General features: G+C 45.0%; 1 protein-coding gene across 1 annotated transcript in view; it reads right to left on the bottom strand.

Annotated features, from left to right (window-relative positions):
• Positions 1-16,895, bottom strand: part of LGALS12 (galectin 12) — a 31,101-nt gene extending 14,206 nt beyond the window's left edge. Inside the window, exons 1-2 of the mRNA XM_063437726.1 lie at positions 16,806-16,895; positions 14,548-14,636 (exon numbers count right to left, since the gene is read on the bottom strand). Of these exons, the coding sequence (XP_063293796.1) occupies positions 14,548-14,636; positions 16,806-16,850 (134 nt within the window). The 5' untranslated portion in view covers positions 16,851-16,895. The remainder of the gene's footprint in view (positions 1-14,547; positions 14,637-16,805) is intronic.
• Positions 16,896-17,749: the final 854 nt, after the last annotated feature.

Below are 17,749 nucleotides of genomic sequence, written 5' to 3'. Positions count from 1 at the left end.
GGAAGAACCATGACCACTTCAGTGATTTGAAGTGGTCATGGTGCCTAGAATCTGTTTGTGCAGCGTTTTGCTTTGAAACACTGTACATACAAAGATTTACCCCTCTGCTGCCAGAGATGTAACTCCACCTCTGGAAGGGTAATATGGGGGAGCATGGTTACACAGAATGACACCATTGGCTGAAAGTGGTCTATCAGCCAATGAATGTGGACTGCATCTATGCAGAAGCACATCACTGGACCACCAGAGTCTGGTGTGGATTCACATGAGGGGCAGTCCCCTGGTGCTTCTTGATGACTCCATGAGTATTGCAGCAGGTGCTCAGAGTCCCTGACAGAGCACTGAAACCATGTGGTTGCTTTTAAAAAGTTGTCTACACCAGATATCTATACCCGAACTCCACCACACCCGCCACTGGACGTTCAGTTAACATAAGACACGGACACACACACTCTTTGTGAGAAACCTTTTAGCAATGTGCAGCGGCCAAATAAAACTTTGTGACTACAAAAGAATAACAAAATAAAAAATAAAAATAACTAAATAAAAAGGGTATGCAGCTAACTTTTCCAACGGTAAATATGTTTTTAAAAAAAATAATAATAATGTGTGGGGGGCGGGGCCTGACTACCGAGCGAGCAGGACGCATGTTGAAGGAGCTCCTCTGCAAATAAATTGGCCCAAAACTGGATACCTACTATAAAGTACCGGCTGAACCCGATCCCTAAAGGCACGGGAGAGACCGGGCACCAATTTTTACCACCCTGCTAAGAGCTTGATTGGCCCTGACAGTCATTGCGGCCTGCTGACTACACTGAGGCGGAGGACGCGGCCGATCTCCCGCCTCGCCTACAAATAGACGACGGTCCTGGCCACGCTTCCTCCCCTATGGGCCGGTGGGGGTTATCCCGGCCCTCACAAAGCAACACGACAAGAACAAGTGCAAAATAGCACCAAGCGACTGAACCCACAAACCGGCATGCTAGCTGCAAAGATGGCCACCGTACAAAACCCAGACCCATGGGCCCCCCACGAGAACAACATAACAAGGGCATTTGATCGCTTTTGGATGCAATTCTGGGGGAAACTCGCTGAACAGCCACAAGGGCCGGCAATCGTAGACCCAGTACAAAAGCTGGTGGCGACAAAAGCACCACAACCTCCACCACTTAGTGGCGCCGAGAGGCTGATCATAATGAAGAGACTGAGGATGGCACGGAACATACCACGACTCAGTACAAGCTGTCCCACTACCAGAGCTCACTCGCCTGGAACCCAGCCCGCGCAGGTGAGACCGCTCTCGCACAGCTCTCAGCATAGGATACCGAGCACCCCATGGAGACACCGGCTGCCAGCTCACACACACAGCGATCCAGGTCAGACAACCCACAGCACTCATGCACGAGAGACACAGTCATGGCCATATGTATCACTGGAGGGGAAGAAGCAAACCACAATGGCACCTACCAAGAGGCACACATGGAGGTCCAAGGCAGAGCGGTCAACAACATCAGTAATTATTAGGACACAGGCACCCACTTCAAGCAGCGAACGTGACACCACGCTTAACCCTACTATAAAAGGTGCATAGAATGTCAAACTTGATGCAAGTCCATAGTCTGTCATTGTGTCTCATGCTGTCACACTTCTACTAGTTCACTCACACTGTGCATAGGGCACCTGTCAGTAAAGACAGCCTGATTATTAAGCCATATAAAGTCTCCTACCTACTGACGTCTAGCATTATGTCATTATCACTTGTTTGTCATCATAATATAATAGATGTGCAACCCTTATTACTACTATACGACAGTAATCTATAGCAACGTAGTAACCCACTAGTTATGTTCAGCACGTAATGGTCTAGTTTGTTTATGTTTAAAAATGTACATACACTCACGCCAATACTAAGCATGTATACGTATATATGAACGCAACTATGGCGCATGAAAAAGCCTGTACCTAAAAACGCGCACATATCGCTGCCACTGTTTAACATGTTGATATGCACATGTACGCGGTTGTGGCATTCGTCAATATTTCTGTACCCACCTGCGCAACAAAAAATAAAGAATAAAAATAATAATAATAATAATAATAATAATAATAATAATAATATGAAGTGTACTCCAATAAACTTAAAAGTGCAAATGAAGAAAAAAAGTTTACATTTGTTTATTTTACTGTTCTGCACACAGTTTGTCATGCATGTTTAGTGAATAACACTTTTCTTTATTTGCACTTTGAAGTTTATTGAATTATCCCCCCCCCCCCCCCTCAATATTAACTGTTGGAAAGTTTACTGTGCACCTTCTTATGTATTTTAGAACGCAGTTCACAGAGCCAAGGGCTCTAGGAGGGGCCCCAAGGCAACCTTAATCCGGCTATGTGTGAGGATGTACTCCACAATTCCATGCCTCACTTGCAATACCTGCCATGCTTCCGGGTGTCACTGTCACACACACACACACACACACTGAAGCAGTATTCGTGGAATCCTCAGATGTTCACATTTTGTTTAATTATATATTATGCTGACTATGGAACATATTTGTCTCTGCCAGTCACATGCTATATCACATGCTGTATGATGGATATGCAGAAGTTACTCATTAGAAAGTATGCCTGCAGGACAAGGAGGCAACTTTCCAACTTTGTTACATATCAATATGAGTCAACTCTTCTATCCAGCAAGATTTCTGCTTTAAAAAGGGAATGTTCCCGGGTCGAGAGGGCCATTTTTTAATGCACCAAATGGACAAATATCATGTGTGAAGTGCATTTGCTGTGAATTGGCATGCTGTGCAGCAGAACTCACCAAACAATACTAGTCTCATGTGAAGTAAAATGGTCATGACAAATATATATATATATATATATATATATATAAAAAAAAACACCCAAGGGGTAAAATAAATAAATACATAAAAAGTCCCTTTTTATTGACTCTCGAAGTCTTCTTGGAAGCTGTATCCTTTAATTTTGTCCAATAAAATGCTTGAGACGTTAGATACGAGAAGCACATTCACAGCAAGACCCATGCTCATCCGATCAAATGCTTCTCATAGCACAGCTTAGAATTCAGTGGCTTCCTAAGATAAGCATAAAAGATTACTTTTAACTTTTTATGGAAAGAGTGCACCTTTGTGTGTGTACAACAATAGGCCACTGAAGAACTGATTAATAGGTCCTTCCTCAACATTTATTTTTATTTTTTTTTAAATAAGAGTGCATGCTTTATTGGGGGTCGAAAGATCAGTATAAACAAAGTGATTTAACCCATAAATAAAAGAAGTGAGCAGAGACAATGCAGTAGTATGATCTATATACCGTTTCATTTTTTCCCCCTTTATTTTTTTTGCGCAGGCGGGTACAAAAACATTGGTAAACGCCACAATAGCGTACACTTGTATATAAACAGGTTAAACAGTGGCATAGATAATTGCGCATTTTTTGTTTTTGAGTACAGGCTTTTGTCAAGCGCCACCCGTACATATAGATACATACAGGCTTAGCATTGGCGTGAGTGTGTGCACGTTTTTAAACATAAACAAGCTTAATAATATCAAGCTAAACATAAATGATGAATGACTGCGTTGCTATAGATTACTGCAGTAAAGTAAATGCTTGAGCATACATGTCGGTGGGAGAGACAAGGCAGGAGGTTCAAAAATAGGAAATATCTAACATGTAGATTATAAAAATGATTAAAGGGACACTATAGTCACCTGAACAACTTTAGCTTAATGAAGCAGTTTTGGTGTATAGAACATGCCCATGCAGCCTCACTGCTCAATCCTCTGTCATTTAGGAGTTAAATCCCTTTATTATTATTATTTTATCATTTATATAGCGCCAACAAATTCCGTAGCGCTGTACAATGGGTGGACTAACAGACACATAATTGAGTTCAGACCACTGGACGTTCAGGAACAGAGGGGGTTGAGGGCCCTGCTCGATGAGCTTACATGGTAGAGGGAGTTGGGATTTTATGAACCCTAGTCACACCTCCCTGCATGTGACTTGCACAGCTTTCCATAAACACTTCCTGTAAAGAGAGCCCTATTTAGGCTTTCTTTATTTCAAGTTCTGTTTAATTAAGATTTTCTTATCCCCTGCTATGTTAATAGCTTGCTAGACCCTGCAAGAGCCTCCTGTATGTGATTAAAGTTCAATTTAGAGATTGAGATACAATTATTTAAGGTACCGTATATACTCTAGTATAAGACGAGTTTTTCAGCACATTTTTTGTGCTGAAAAACACTCACTCGTCTTATACTCGAGTCAGTTGTCTGTATTATGGCAATTTTCATTGCCATAATACAGACAAGGACCGGGGGCTGTCAGGAAGCTGTAACTTACCTTCACCGCAGCTCCTGTCAGCTCCCTTATCTCTCCTCCGTCCGTGCAGCTCCCAGGTCAGCTTCCTCTGCAACTCTCGCGAGAGCTCCGCGCGGCCGCGAGACTTGCAGAGGAAGCTGACCTGGGAGCTGCACGGACGGAGGAGAGAGAAGGGAGCTGACAGGAGCTGCGGTGAAGGTAAGTTACAGCTTCCTGACAGCCCCCCTCCTACAGCCCATCCACTGGACCACCAGGGAGTGAGAGCCCCCCCTCCCTGGCCAGCTAACAAGCAGGGAGGGGGGACGGAAAAAAAAATAATAATAATAAAAAAATAATAACATTAAAAAAATATATATATATTACAATAATAATTAAATAATAATAATTAATAAAATGCCCACCCCACCAATGCTCTGCACTCACACACACACACACACTGCATTCATACACACTGCATTCATACACACACCTCATACACACACTGCACTGCACTCATATACACACACTGCACTGCACTCATATACACACACTGCACTGCATTCATTAATTATATACACACACTGCACTCATGTACACACACACTGCACTCATTTTTTTTTTTTTAATTCTTTATTTTTGCACACGATGGGTAAGGCAAGATTCATACAGCTTGGAGGCTTGCGCAGAAGCCAAAATATACACAAACAGTTTCGTAAATGCGACAATGCAACAACAGCATGTAGCACAAGCCACCTTGATAATTCTATTCAACCTGCCCCCCATCGGGGGTTTTTAATTGTGTATATAGCATAAGTATCAAAGTTCCTCACTTTTGCCCGAGGGTGTCATAATAAGAACGGTGCTATTGTGTGTCCTGCTTATAAGCCTCAGTGGAAGAGATCGGTCTGTGGAAAACAGTCTTAACGACAGCTGTCCCCCAGACACGCTTATCCCTAGTTTCCGTGGCGCCGGGTCCCCATCGGGGATTTGGATTTATGCTGTACTTTTTGGCTGTTGTCTTCCATCATCTATTCGAATAAAGGGCCAGGAATGTAATGTAACGTGTCCGGTTAGCGTGAAACCACATTAGTGATACAAGAGGTCACCTAATAGCCATAGCCAAACCATCCCGAGCTTCCCCGTACAGGTCGTCACAGTCAGCTGCCTCTAGTTGGAGGAAGTGTATATGACTCGGGGAATGACCCATTATCCCACAAGGTGTCTGGCAGGAAAAAGGCATCCAGAGAATATGGTATCTCCGCATTCCCCTATCGCACCGATCGTATCTGAGGAGATGTTGGGTATACAGGCAAAGTGAGGAACCAAGAAGGATGAGACCTTCAATAAAAAGAGAAAGCCTACCCCCGAAACCCGATGATGAGAAATCCGGGGTGGTTATAGGAGAGAGAGAAGTAAAAGATCAGAAGAAGAGAAGAGAAAAAGAGGTGAGGTGCTGGAACCGGGACGCAGCGAGTGCGGGGCAACCAGCCAGGGGCGCCACGCGACCGGCAGTGGGAGAGCCCGAGAACCCCCATGCCCCATCCTCCTGGTGATCATAATCCGTTTACGCAGATCCTGCTACGCTATTATCCCAGGGCTCCCAGAGTTTTATGAACTTCTCTGTCGTACCCTTCACCCGTGCCGTCAGGTCGTCCATCAGTCGGCAGTCTCGGATCCGTGAGATCACGCCTGAGATCTCTGGACCTTCCGGGGAGAGCCATGCTGTCGCGATAGTACGTCTAGCCCCGAGGGTTAGTTTATGTACCAATGTCTGCTCCCGTTTGGTCCACCCGTCAATGGGTCTATTCAGTAAGTACACCCATGGATCCAGTAGTAGGGGTTTGTGGAAGGTCTGAGTCAGTAAGTCCTCTACTGCCTTCCAGAAGCTACGTAGTTTTGGACAATCCCACCACATGTGGAGGTATGTACCTTGGTTACCACATCCCCTCCAGCAATCATCGGTATCCAGTTTGTGCATCTTATATAGTTTGACAGGGGTGGTATACCAACGGAACATAGTCTTCCATGATTGTTCTTGGAGAGTGACGCAGACGGAGGAGTTCTTATTAGCCTCCCATATGTCCTGCCATTCCACCCCCTCCAGAACCTCTCCCAGATCTGCCTCCCACTGGTCGGCGTAGGTCAGACGTCCCCATTCTTTGTTCTCCGAGCTAAGGTGGGCGTACAAGAGTGTGATCATACCCTTAGGGACGGATCCTTCTCGGCACAGCTTTTCATAGAATGTCATCCCTGTTTGCGCAGCTCCCTTTATATGGGGTTTTTTGGCGAAGTCTCGAATCTGAAGGTAGCGAAAGAAGTCTGATGGTGTTAAGTGGGAGTCCCGTCTAAGGTCGTCAAACAGGATTATCTGTCCGTGGCGGTAAAGTTGGTGAATCCGCCTTAACCCTAGTCCCTCCAGATTCCTAAAATCTCCAGGAGCCATTCCCGGTGGAAATTCCCTGTTACGGAGGATCGGGGTCAAGGGGGAGGGGGAAGAGGACAGACCGTATTTGCAATTAGTCTCGTCCCAAATGCGGAGCGAGTTCTGGATGGACGGGCAGAATGCCCGTGTCAGAGGCCTGTATTCCTTCGGGACCCACATAGTAAAGTGGGGGACGTCGCTCCCCATCATCCTGGACTCCATCTCCACCCATCTCCTCTCCCCTGTCGGCGAGTGCCACATCGCAACCTGAGTCAACTGGGCTGCCAGGTAGTAGAAGTAGACGTTTGGTAGGCCCAGGCCCCCTCTATCCCTACGTCTGTAGAGGACTTGGCAGGATATCCTATGTCTCCTATTCTGCCATATAAATGCGCTGATTGATCTTTGTAATGGTATCAGTTGGGTTTTCGTAACTCGGATCGGCAAGGCTTGGAATAAGAACAGGATGCGCGGGAGGACGTTCATTTTAACCGAGTTAATCCGTCCGATCCAGGAGATGGGCTTGTCCGTCCACTTCTCCAGGTCTCCGGTCAGAGTGCGAATCACGGGGTCGTAATTAGCAGAGTATAGGCGCAGAGGGTCGGCCGTAAGTTGTATACCCAAGTATTTCAGGGCATCTCTTTCTATTTTGAGGCCATAGGTCTCTCGAACGCGGTGAACGGTGGCATCGGACAAATGGATCGGCATTGCGCTGGTCTTGCTCATGTTGGCCTTATAACCCGACATCGCGCCATACTCTCTTATAACTCCTTGTAGAGCGGCCATGGAGTCCAGGGGGTTAGTAACGGTAAGGAGGATATCATCGGCGTATGCCGATACGGTGAACTCACTATCCCCCACCCGTGCTCCACGTATGTTTGGGTGATGCCTTATGGCTTGGAGCAAAGGTTCCAGGGCCAGTACAAATAAGAGGGGGGAGAGTGGGCAGCCCTGTCTAGTACCGTTAAATAGCCGAAACGGCGTCATAGGGGCTCCCGTGATCCGCACTTGTGCCTGAACGTTGTGGTACATGGCCTTTGTGGTTGTTATGAATTCATCCGGGAACCCCAGGTGTTTCAGTACCGTAAATAGAAATTGCCACCGCACCCTGTCGAAAGCCTTTTCTGCGTCGATAGCTACCACCAGCGTCGGTACTTTCGATGTCACTTGTTGCCAGATCAAGCCTATATTCCTCCGAGTGTTCTCAAACAGCTGTCTATCCTGAATAAAGCCAACCTGATCGGCATGCACCAGAGAGGTCAGTAACGGGTTTAGTCTATCTGCTTGTATTTTCGCCAAGATCTTAAGATCATGGTTGATCAGCGAGATAGGCCGGTAGTTTTCAGGTGCGAGCGGGTCCTTATCGGGTTTGGGTATCAGTACCATTGTAGCTAGGGCCATTGTTGGATCCAGCCGACCCCCCTGCCGGAGGTCGGTAAAGAGCCTGGTCAGTGGAGGCACTAATTCTTCCCTAAATATTTTATAATAAGAGCCCTCGAAACCATCAGGTCCCGGTGCCTTATTGCTTTTTAAGTTAGAAATGGCTTTACTTACCTCCTCCTCGGAGATATCCGCCGCGAGGGCAACCGCGGCTTCCCCCTTAAGTTTGGTCATCCCAAGTTTATTAAGGTATTCAAGTATGATCTCTTCCTCACCTACCTCACTCGTCTGCTGGTCCGGCGTATGGTTGTATAATTGTTTATAGAAGTTTTCAAACACCTTAGCGATCTCATCGGGTCTCGTTTTGGTCGATCCGTCTGGGTGTCTTATGGCTGTTATATGAGAATGTTCCTGTCTGGGTCGCAGAGTCCTGGCAAGGAGCGAGTCCATTTTGTTGGATTTCTCGTAAAAGGACCGCCGCGACCATACCATGGAGCGCGCTGCATCGTCTAGCAACAAGGTCCGGATGTCCCTCCTGATGCCCTCCAATCGTTCGAGTGTCACCGTATCTGGGGCCGTTTGGTGTTTCAGTTCAAGGGTCCTCAGTCGTTCCAGTAGAGTTTCCAATTGAAGATGTTTCAGTTTCTTACGTCTAGTAGCCAGCTTTATGAGGGAGCCCCTGATAGCTTTGTGGGCTGCCCAGATCGTGCTCGCGGAGACGTCTGGGGTATCGTTCATGTCAAAGTATTCATGGATGTCTCGACGGATCTGTTCCCTCAAAACGGGATCCTGTAGCAAGGAAGTGTTCAACCTCCAATTCCATGGAGAGGCCACGCAAAGGCTGCCCAAAGTAATGGTCACATCGGCATGGTCGGACCACGAGATGTTACCGATTCTCGAGTCGACTATCCTGGGCATCCCTGTTGCATTGGCGAAAAAGAGATCGATCCGTGAATACGTACCATGCGGTGCCGAATAGTACGTGTACTCCTTATCCCCCGGATGGTGGGCGCGCCAGACATCCACCAGGCCAGAGTCCGTCAGAAACCGGTTAAGCAACCGATCCTGGCCCCCTCGGCCCTGGGACCTCAGGGTCCCGTCCTTAGTGCTCCTGTCTACTGCCGGGTTCGGTGCGGCATTGAAGTCCCCGCCGACATAAACCATACCATGGGGCAATGTCGCAATTCTCTCCCGGAGGTTCCGCCAGTAGGCGGGGTCTGGTTGATTAGGGGCATACACGTTGATGAGGTGGATCGTATGTGAGTGCAGTATGCCCGAGACTATAATGTACCGCCCCTCTGGGTCCGACTCTTGGGCCGTTTTCCTGAAGGGGCAACTGGATTTGACCAGGATGGCCACTCCATTGCGTTTACGGAGAGACCTGGCTTCATAAGAACCCTTGAAGGCATGGTCCCTCAGGCCAAACTTGGCCTGCTTAGGAAGGTGTGTTTCCTGTATAAATGCTATATCAGTATGCAGCCTCTTGAGTTCCCTAAACAATAGGCGACGCTTCCTGGGGGCGTTGAGACCCTTGACATTCAAAGTAGAGATTTTAAGTGTCATCTTGTTTCATGGTCCCCCCGCTTCTGTAGACCGGGACATACGGGTCTCTACTCCCCCCCCCCGGGTCCCACGACCCCACCGAGGCCCCCCCACACCCCCCACCCCCCAGCTCCGCACCTCTTGAAGAGAGAAGAAAGAAAGAGAAAAAGGAAAGAGAAAAAGGGAAAGAAGAACCAAGGCATCCAAACCCAATTGGATGTAGAGAAGCACTGATCTCACCAGTAGCCAGTGATTTGTGGGTAGCGTGTTCCCTCATCCCTCACCACGATCAACGCGATAAGGGAGCAAGGGTCCCTGTGCTCCCACTCGAATCGCGCCCGCTAAGACCTATATGGACCTAAATGGGCAGACGTAGAGCCTCCTCCGGGTAATGAACCATTTGAGACCTGAAAAGTTGCCACTGTGGTACCCTGATCAGTCATCTGTCTATGTCTCATCTGTTGAGCCTACGGGGCGGTAGCCCCCGTCTGGGGTCTGAGCTAAGTCAGGGCGGGTCAGACCGTATGAGCGGGCCTGGGTCCGGGGTCTGAATGTATCTCCCGAGGGGAGATCCCCTACGTTCCCCCATCCGTCCACCTTCTCGCAGTGTCCACGGCGGAGCCACATGTATAGGGGGCCCACCGCTGGTTATATGTAGAGTCGCAAATGTGAACCCCAATAAAATGAGTATAAGACAGTGCTAAACCTATGTGTCAAAAACGTGTGTACAGAGCATATAGTGTAGGTACGATTAATAATGCAATAAGGCACTGGGCCCAGCAGGCGGGGGGAAAGCCGGCCGTGTCTTAACCGATACAATGTGGCTATATTCAGGCCGGTACCAATGAAACTGTCAGGCCGTAAGTTGTAAGTCAGGGGGTCCAGGTGACATCCCTCAATCCCTGTAAGGAGGCGAAGCCCTAACCTAGGTATAATGCTAAACTATATGAAAAACCATGTACAAAAATCATAAACATCGGACATCTTAATGCCCTCATAGAAATACCCGCATACTAATCATATCTGTTCCCTTCAAGTATTTACATATATCTTTTTTTTTTTTTTTTTTTTAAGTTAACCAAAAGATTGTTTTACCCGTAACATAGGGGCGGAGGGGTACACAGTGGCGGTGTGACACGTATGGACTTAAGGTCTCGGCAATTTGTCCCAATTGAGCCAATAGTCCCCCCTCCCCCCCCCCCCCTGTTTGTTTTTTTTTTTTTTTTTTTTTTTTTTTTTTTTTGTCTTTAAGCTTATTTGCTGAGTTAAACATCTAAGTATATATACTGTGCTTGGCGTTTTCAACAGATTGTAATTATTTTCATCATTTTTTTTTTTTTATATAAATAATCATGTCACAACTTTGTCAAAAACTAAAGTCCAACTACCTGTACACTCTATTTTTTTTTTTTTTTTTTTTTTTTTTTTTTAAATGGGAGGGGGGGAGGGGAGGGGGGAGGGGGAGGGGGGACACACTGCACTCATATACACACACTGCACTCATATACACACACTGCACTCATATACACACACTGCACTCATATACACACACTGCACTCATATACACACACTGCACTCCATTCATTATATACACACTACACACACACACTGCACTGCATTCATTATATACACACTGCACACACACTGCACTGCATTCATTATATACACACTGCACACACACTGCACTCATATACACGCACTGCACTCCATTCATTATATACACACTGCATTCATACGCACACTGCATTCATTATATACACACACACTGTAAATAAATATAAAATTAATATTATTTTTTTTGGATCTAATTTTATTTAGAAATTTACCAGTAGCTGCTGCATTTTCCACCCTAGTCTTATACTCGAGTCAATAAGTTTTCCCAGTTTTTTGGGGTAAAATTAGGGGCCTCGGCTTATACTCGAGTATATACGGTAAATTACATCTGTTTGAAAGTGAAACCAGTTTTTTTTTCGTGCAGGCTCTGTCAATCATAGCCAGGGGAGGTGTGGCTAGGGCTGCATAAACAGAAACAAAGTGATTTAACTCCTAAATGACAGTGAATTGAGCAGTGAAATTGCAGGGGAATGATCTATACACTAAAACTGCTTTATTTAGCGTAAGTAATTTAGGTGACTATAGTCAAATATTCATTAACTGCTTTTTCTTGTTGGAGCAGGCGGTCGAACATTAGGAGTGTTGAATTCCAACGTGTCAGGCTGTCGCAAATCAAGCGCCTCACTGGCATGTTGTTTCGCCGCTGGATATCTGCAAAGTGCGCCATGGCCGTGTAGGAACGCCTGAAATGGCCACACACCTTCCTGGCCTGCTTCAGGATGACCTGTAAGCCTGTGTACTAATGCACAAAGCGTTGTACGATCAGATTACACACATGTGCCATGCAGAAAAAAAAAAAAGCAGACTGATGTTCTAGCCCTAAAAAGGGCTTTTTGGGGTGCTGTCCTTACAGCAGAGATCAGATGAGTCCTTCAGGACTGTAGTGGACACTGAATACCCTAGCCTAGCTATACATTTCCCTATCAAATGAGCAGCAGCTACACTTTCCTTTCTAAGAATGCAGCTTCAGAATGAATCTAAGATGGATGCTGTACAGGAGGTGGGAGGGTCTGGAAGGGAGGGTCTGCTGCTGATTGGCTGGAATGTGTCTGCTGACTGTGAAGCACAGGGTCAAAGTTTACTCAATGATGATGAATAGGGGGCGGATCGAACCGCGCATGTGTTCGCCCGCCGTGGCGAACACGAACATGCTATGTTCGCCGGCGAACAGTTCGGTACATCACTAGTCTGATGTAGTTCCTGCTATTAAAGAGGTATTAACATTGGCCTTAGAGAATAAGTGCTATGAGATGCACCTGAGATTGCCAAACAAACACAACAAAATTATTAACTTACCACTGGAACATATGGGAGGATTATGTCAAACGAAAATACTCTTTCTGATGAAATTTTTACTGGTTTGTAGTTTATGTGCCTCTCCTTTAACTCTTGTTCTGTTTGTATATGCAACTGTTTATACACTACGTATCGCGTTTACACCTTATTTGACACTATATAGTGTTTTTCATAGAGCATATGTTATCAACTTTATAATGGATGGATAATTCCTCCCCCCTGTTTCTTTTGGTTTGTTTGAGTTATATGTATTCTTATTATTTATTCCATATATTTCAATGTTTTACAATGATTATTGTTAAAAATGAAAACTTTTAACTAAAACAAATTTGACAAGAATTGCCTATGTGGTCAGAATTTGGTAGTTTTCACCGGATTTTGTCCATTTGTAATCAGAGACGCTCCTCACTTACCGACAGGGTTCCGTTCTTACGACCCGGTCGTAAAAAGAATTGGTCAGTAACTGAGGTGCGTGCGCACCAGCGCAAGTCTATGTCCAGGGAAATTTCACAGAACATAGATTAGAGGGATTCCCTGCTGTAGTGCGTATGTCTACGTTCAGGGAAATTTCACAGCAGAGCATGGAATCACTCAAATCCCTGAACGTAGACATACGCACCAGAGCAGGGAATCCCTCTAATCCATGTCCGGGGAAAATTCCCCAAACATAGACCAGCTCTCTAACGTGAATCCTAACGCTAGAGAGCTGACCGTAAGTGCGAGCCGTCGTTAAACAGGTAGGTCGCAAAGTGAGGACCACCTGTATTAAAGGGAAGGAATATTGTGCAGAGGTTTAGGGGACTGCAAGAACATAAAAGATTGGGTCTAAAAAAGGTCCTAATTAGAGGACTAGAGAGCTTTGTAATTAAACCTTAACTTGGGCCTCACAAAATCTATAGCCTGATTATACATATAATGTAAAATGGGAAACCATTAATCTACTTTTAGTATTTGCTCTCTAATGGAAGTACAGGTTACAACAACAATACTCCTACCATGGGCTAAAAGAAATGGCATGTACTTTGAGATACACACCATTTTATTAAATGCAGGGTAATTTTTGTTTCACTGTTTCTTTAAAGCCAATACTGCAGGTTTTCATGTAATGAGTAACATTGTAAAAATGCAGACGTGTAAGAACTGAAAATGAAAGAGGTATCCAAATACATTCGGTGTTCAAGGGGATTTTTTCCCCCAGTGAACAATGGCTTTATAATTCTCAAATGGATAGATACACCAGACATTCTTACATTTGCTTGTTCACTAGAGAGATAATTGCCTGAAATTCAAACTGCACTTTTACATTTTAGTTCAAAATAGGCAAACAGGAATAATTCTCCAAGTCACCTATATTTGGAATCCTATTTCAGCCTAAAAAAAAAATATCATTTATATTGCAGACAATTAACATGTTTGTAAATGCCCCTGTATGTGTACAGTCTTTACTTGGGTGACCTCATAATTATAACCCCCAAGTTATATATCCTGGTTCTACATGGGGAGATATTTAAAGAGCTTCTCAAAGTTCTATAACTATTTCAGCATTTTGAAGTGTTCATGGTGCTTAGAGCCTGTATGGGCAACTGTATGTGCAGCGTTTTTAAGAGCTGCACATAGAGTTATGTTGGAGGTGTAAGTCCACCTACGGCAGTGTCATTAGCCAGCCTGGAATGATAGTTCCGGGCTGGCTAATGCCAATTCTGTGCATATTGGAAAGCTGTCGTCATCATGCATATCACCAGAGGATGATCAGGCTGTAGGGAGAACTTGAGGACAGCGCAAGGTAGATTTTTTGCTTTACTCGTTTATTTTATTTCTTTAAAGGGTAAGGGGACAATGCTAACATTGGTGACTAAACTCCAAGAAAATAGGGAATTTAGGATAGACTATGAGGTTAGAGTTATTTGGGTCCTATGAATGGTAAAAGAACAGATCGGAGGACAGATTGGCCAAGGTTATTACCTGGTGTCACACACCTACTTGCTGTGCTCGAAACAGTCCCTTGTATAAGAATCATTTTGCCAGGACGGAGACCCCCAAAAATTGTGCACACATAGGGAACAATCTGCAAATATAACCAAAAGACAGTCATAATGCGTGCAATAAAAACATGCACCATTGAATGAACCCGCAAATAGACATCTTATGTGTACTCGTCAAGGTACATACATATTTTTAAGTAAAAGAATAAAATCTGATGTAGAGACATTTTATTAGTGTCAGGAGAATTACAAGCAAATGTATTCTTAAAAACTAATTTTGAGCATTTCATAAAGATAAACTTTACATGAAATCTTCATAAACTGTACTGTAATTTTATTGAAATACCAATGCAGTCAAAAATATATGAGACAAAACAGGGATGTTAAAGGGACTCTCCAGCCAAGCAGTTTTACTCACCTGGTTCCAGCGCCGGGAGCCTCGTGAAGCCGTGCCCCCTATTTCGTCAAAATGACGAAATAGGCGGGCACGAGCAGGGAGCAATCAGACGCTTCCATTTGGAAGAGTCATTGCTCCCTTGTGTGCATGCGCGGCTTTGCCGCACATACTTCAGAGGGCGGCATTCTTGCCGCCCTCTGAAGTCCTGAGCGCACTACCGTGCATGCGCGTGGTGTGCGCGGCCACGAGCTGAGCTGACTGACAGCTCAGCTTGCGGTCTTTGCCCGCCCCCTTCCTCTGCTGACAGGCTGGAGAGAGAAGGCGCGCACACAGTGCCTTCTCTCTCCTGCACACGTCAGATGTATTTTAATACGTCTGACGTGTACAGGGCCTTTTTAGGGCCCTGCGTGATAGGAAGTCCCTCTAGTGGCCGTCTGAGTGACGGCCACTGGAGGTATTCCTATCAATCAATGTAAACACTGTATTTTCTCTGAAAATACAGTGTTTACATTAGATTGCCTGCAGGGAGCTATGGATCATACCTGAACAAATACATTAAGCTGTAGTTGTTCAGGTGACTATAGTGTCCCTTTAAAGTTTTACAAAACTTGACCAAATGCGGAACTACCATGGTCAAGTTTTGTCATGTCACGTCTGTGGGAACATGGCAATATCTTGCTTATTGTGAGATTATATCTATTGAGGATCCCAGAGTCTTGCAGGGACCTCCATATATCAGTGCTGTACTCTCGCGCATGTTTGAGTACAGCACTGCTATGGGCCCCTGCAGATGAAGCACCAGGAGCTGAAGAAATATGGCTACACGAGCAGGGGGACAGCATCAGGTAAGTACAACTCACCTCAGATGCACTTTCAGGCCAGCGCATACCAAGCAGCGTTGTCACCATTAGGGGTCTTTGCAAAAACCACAGAAGGTGACAGAACCACTTTAACCCCTTAAGGAAACATGACATATGTGACATGTCAGGATTCCCTTTTATTCCAGAAGTTTGGTCCTTAAGGGGTTAACACAACTACATGATATCTTTGCTATGAATATTCCTGCAATGAACAGGTCTCCTTGTAGGGTCTCAAATATGTGCTTGCGATTGGGTTGGCAGTGGTACTGCTGGTAGTGCACGGACATGACACAAAGTCAAATCCACAAAGAGACTCCATCCACATGGGTTATACAATCTGAATAGGACAGGTACAGTGAGCAATCAAATCTGTTAATACAAGCAACGTTGTCTGAGCCCAGGGTCCTACGCAGTTGCCTAAGGCTACCTAATTGGTAATATGGCTATGCACAAGATATTTTGAATTTTTTTTAAAGGAGTATCTCAATACTAAAAACAGTATAAAGGGATGAGTATTGCATTATAGTGAAAGCATTCTCTGACTACACATTTCAGAACATTCCAGCATATCAGGAATGAAACTCATACAGCATGTCAATAAATGCTTAAACAAATGCCAATGTCATTAGCATCAGATCTCTTTAAGCAAGTGCAGGTCACCCTCCATGCCACACACATACTTGCCCTGCATGCCAATGGTCGTAAATAGCAGTGCTTTATAAGCAAGGATGGCCCCCCTCTGCAATACCAGCAGTAATAGCTCTAATCATGCTTAGCCAGCCTGCAGTAACTTAGCATACTGGCAGTGACACAACACTGCACTGGAAAGGAGAGTGCAGCTTATTTATACATAGTGCTCTGTCCCTTTGCCCTTTGGTACTATTTCAGCTCCTGATACACACAACAACCCCCTCTCCTGTATCCAGCTGGTCAGGGCATACTTAGAGATATTGATACATAGTTAACCCTCCCCTGGTCCCTGACACCCCACACACCGGATGGTAAACAGGCGGCTGCAGGAGAAAGACACCAGGGTCCATTTCTGTGTCCGTACAGGAGATGATAATGATGAATCACAAGGCAAGGGGTGGGTGCTGTTAAAAACTAGCTCAGCCTATCAGCCCGCCTCTTCCATTTAACCTCCTGCACCCCACAGCACTGCCTGCATGTTGGGGATCTTAATGTATTACTAGCCTTTACTTGCATAGGTGTTCATGATCAAATGTCCTGCTGCAAAGGGAATTGCATTATGTGTTATTTTAAAGAAACAGCCAAAATAAATAAATACATACATTATCACAAAATTCAAGAGTAATACAGATACTCCCATCATAAATACTGAGGGAATAAGCACAGACTTGAGAAACTTTGATTTAAACTATATGAACCAACTATATAAACATGGCTGCCATGTTTAACCCCTTCCTGTACAAGGCCATCAAAACATGTACCCATCTTCCTGCCAAAGGTTTGACTGAAACATTGTTACACAACTGTTCACAGAGTTCAGTAGAGCAAACTCTATCCAGTTCCAGAATAGAACGCATTAACCCATCTATGACCACACCTTATTGAGGTTAACATCTCCTCCTATGTACACAGAGTGTATGAATTCACTGCTGATTGCAATGCCCTGCCCATGGTTGGATATGTATTTCTTAATTGCCAAGTGATGACTAAATTATTAGTTATTTTTCCATTCATTCACCATTCTTTATAAAGAAACAACCACACACACAGTAACTGCTAAATACTGACCGGTTTACCTAAAATTATACAAAAGAAAAACGACAAAGATTTACAGCAGGCTTCCTCAAACTCCGGCCCTCCAGATGTTGCTGAACCACAACTCCCATGATTCTATGAATGAAATAGATAGGCTGAAGATCATGGGAGTTGTAGTTCAGCAACACCTGGAAGGCCGAAATTTGGGGAAGCC

The sequence above is a fragment of the Pelobates fuscus genome, chromosome 12 (assembly GCF_036172605.1).
Source record: "Pelobates fuscus isolate aPelFus1 chromosome 12, aPelFus1.pri, whole genome shotgun sequence".
NCBI classification, from domain to species: domain Eukaryota; kingdom Metazoa; phylum Chordata; class Amphibia; order Anura; family Pelobatidae; genus Pelobates; species Pelobates fuscus.
This window is presented reverse-complemented; position numbering and strand designations above follow the sequence as displayed.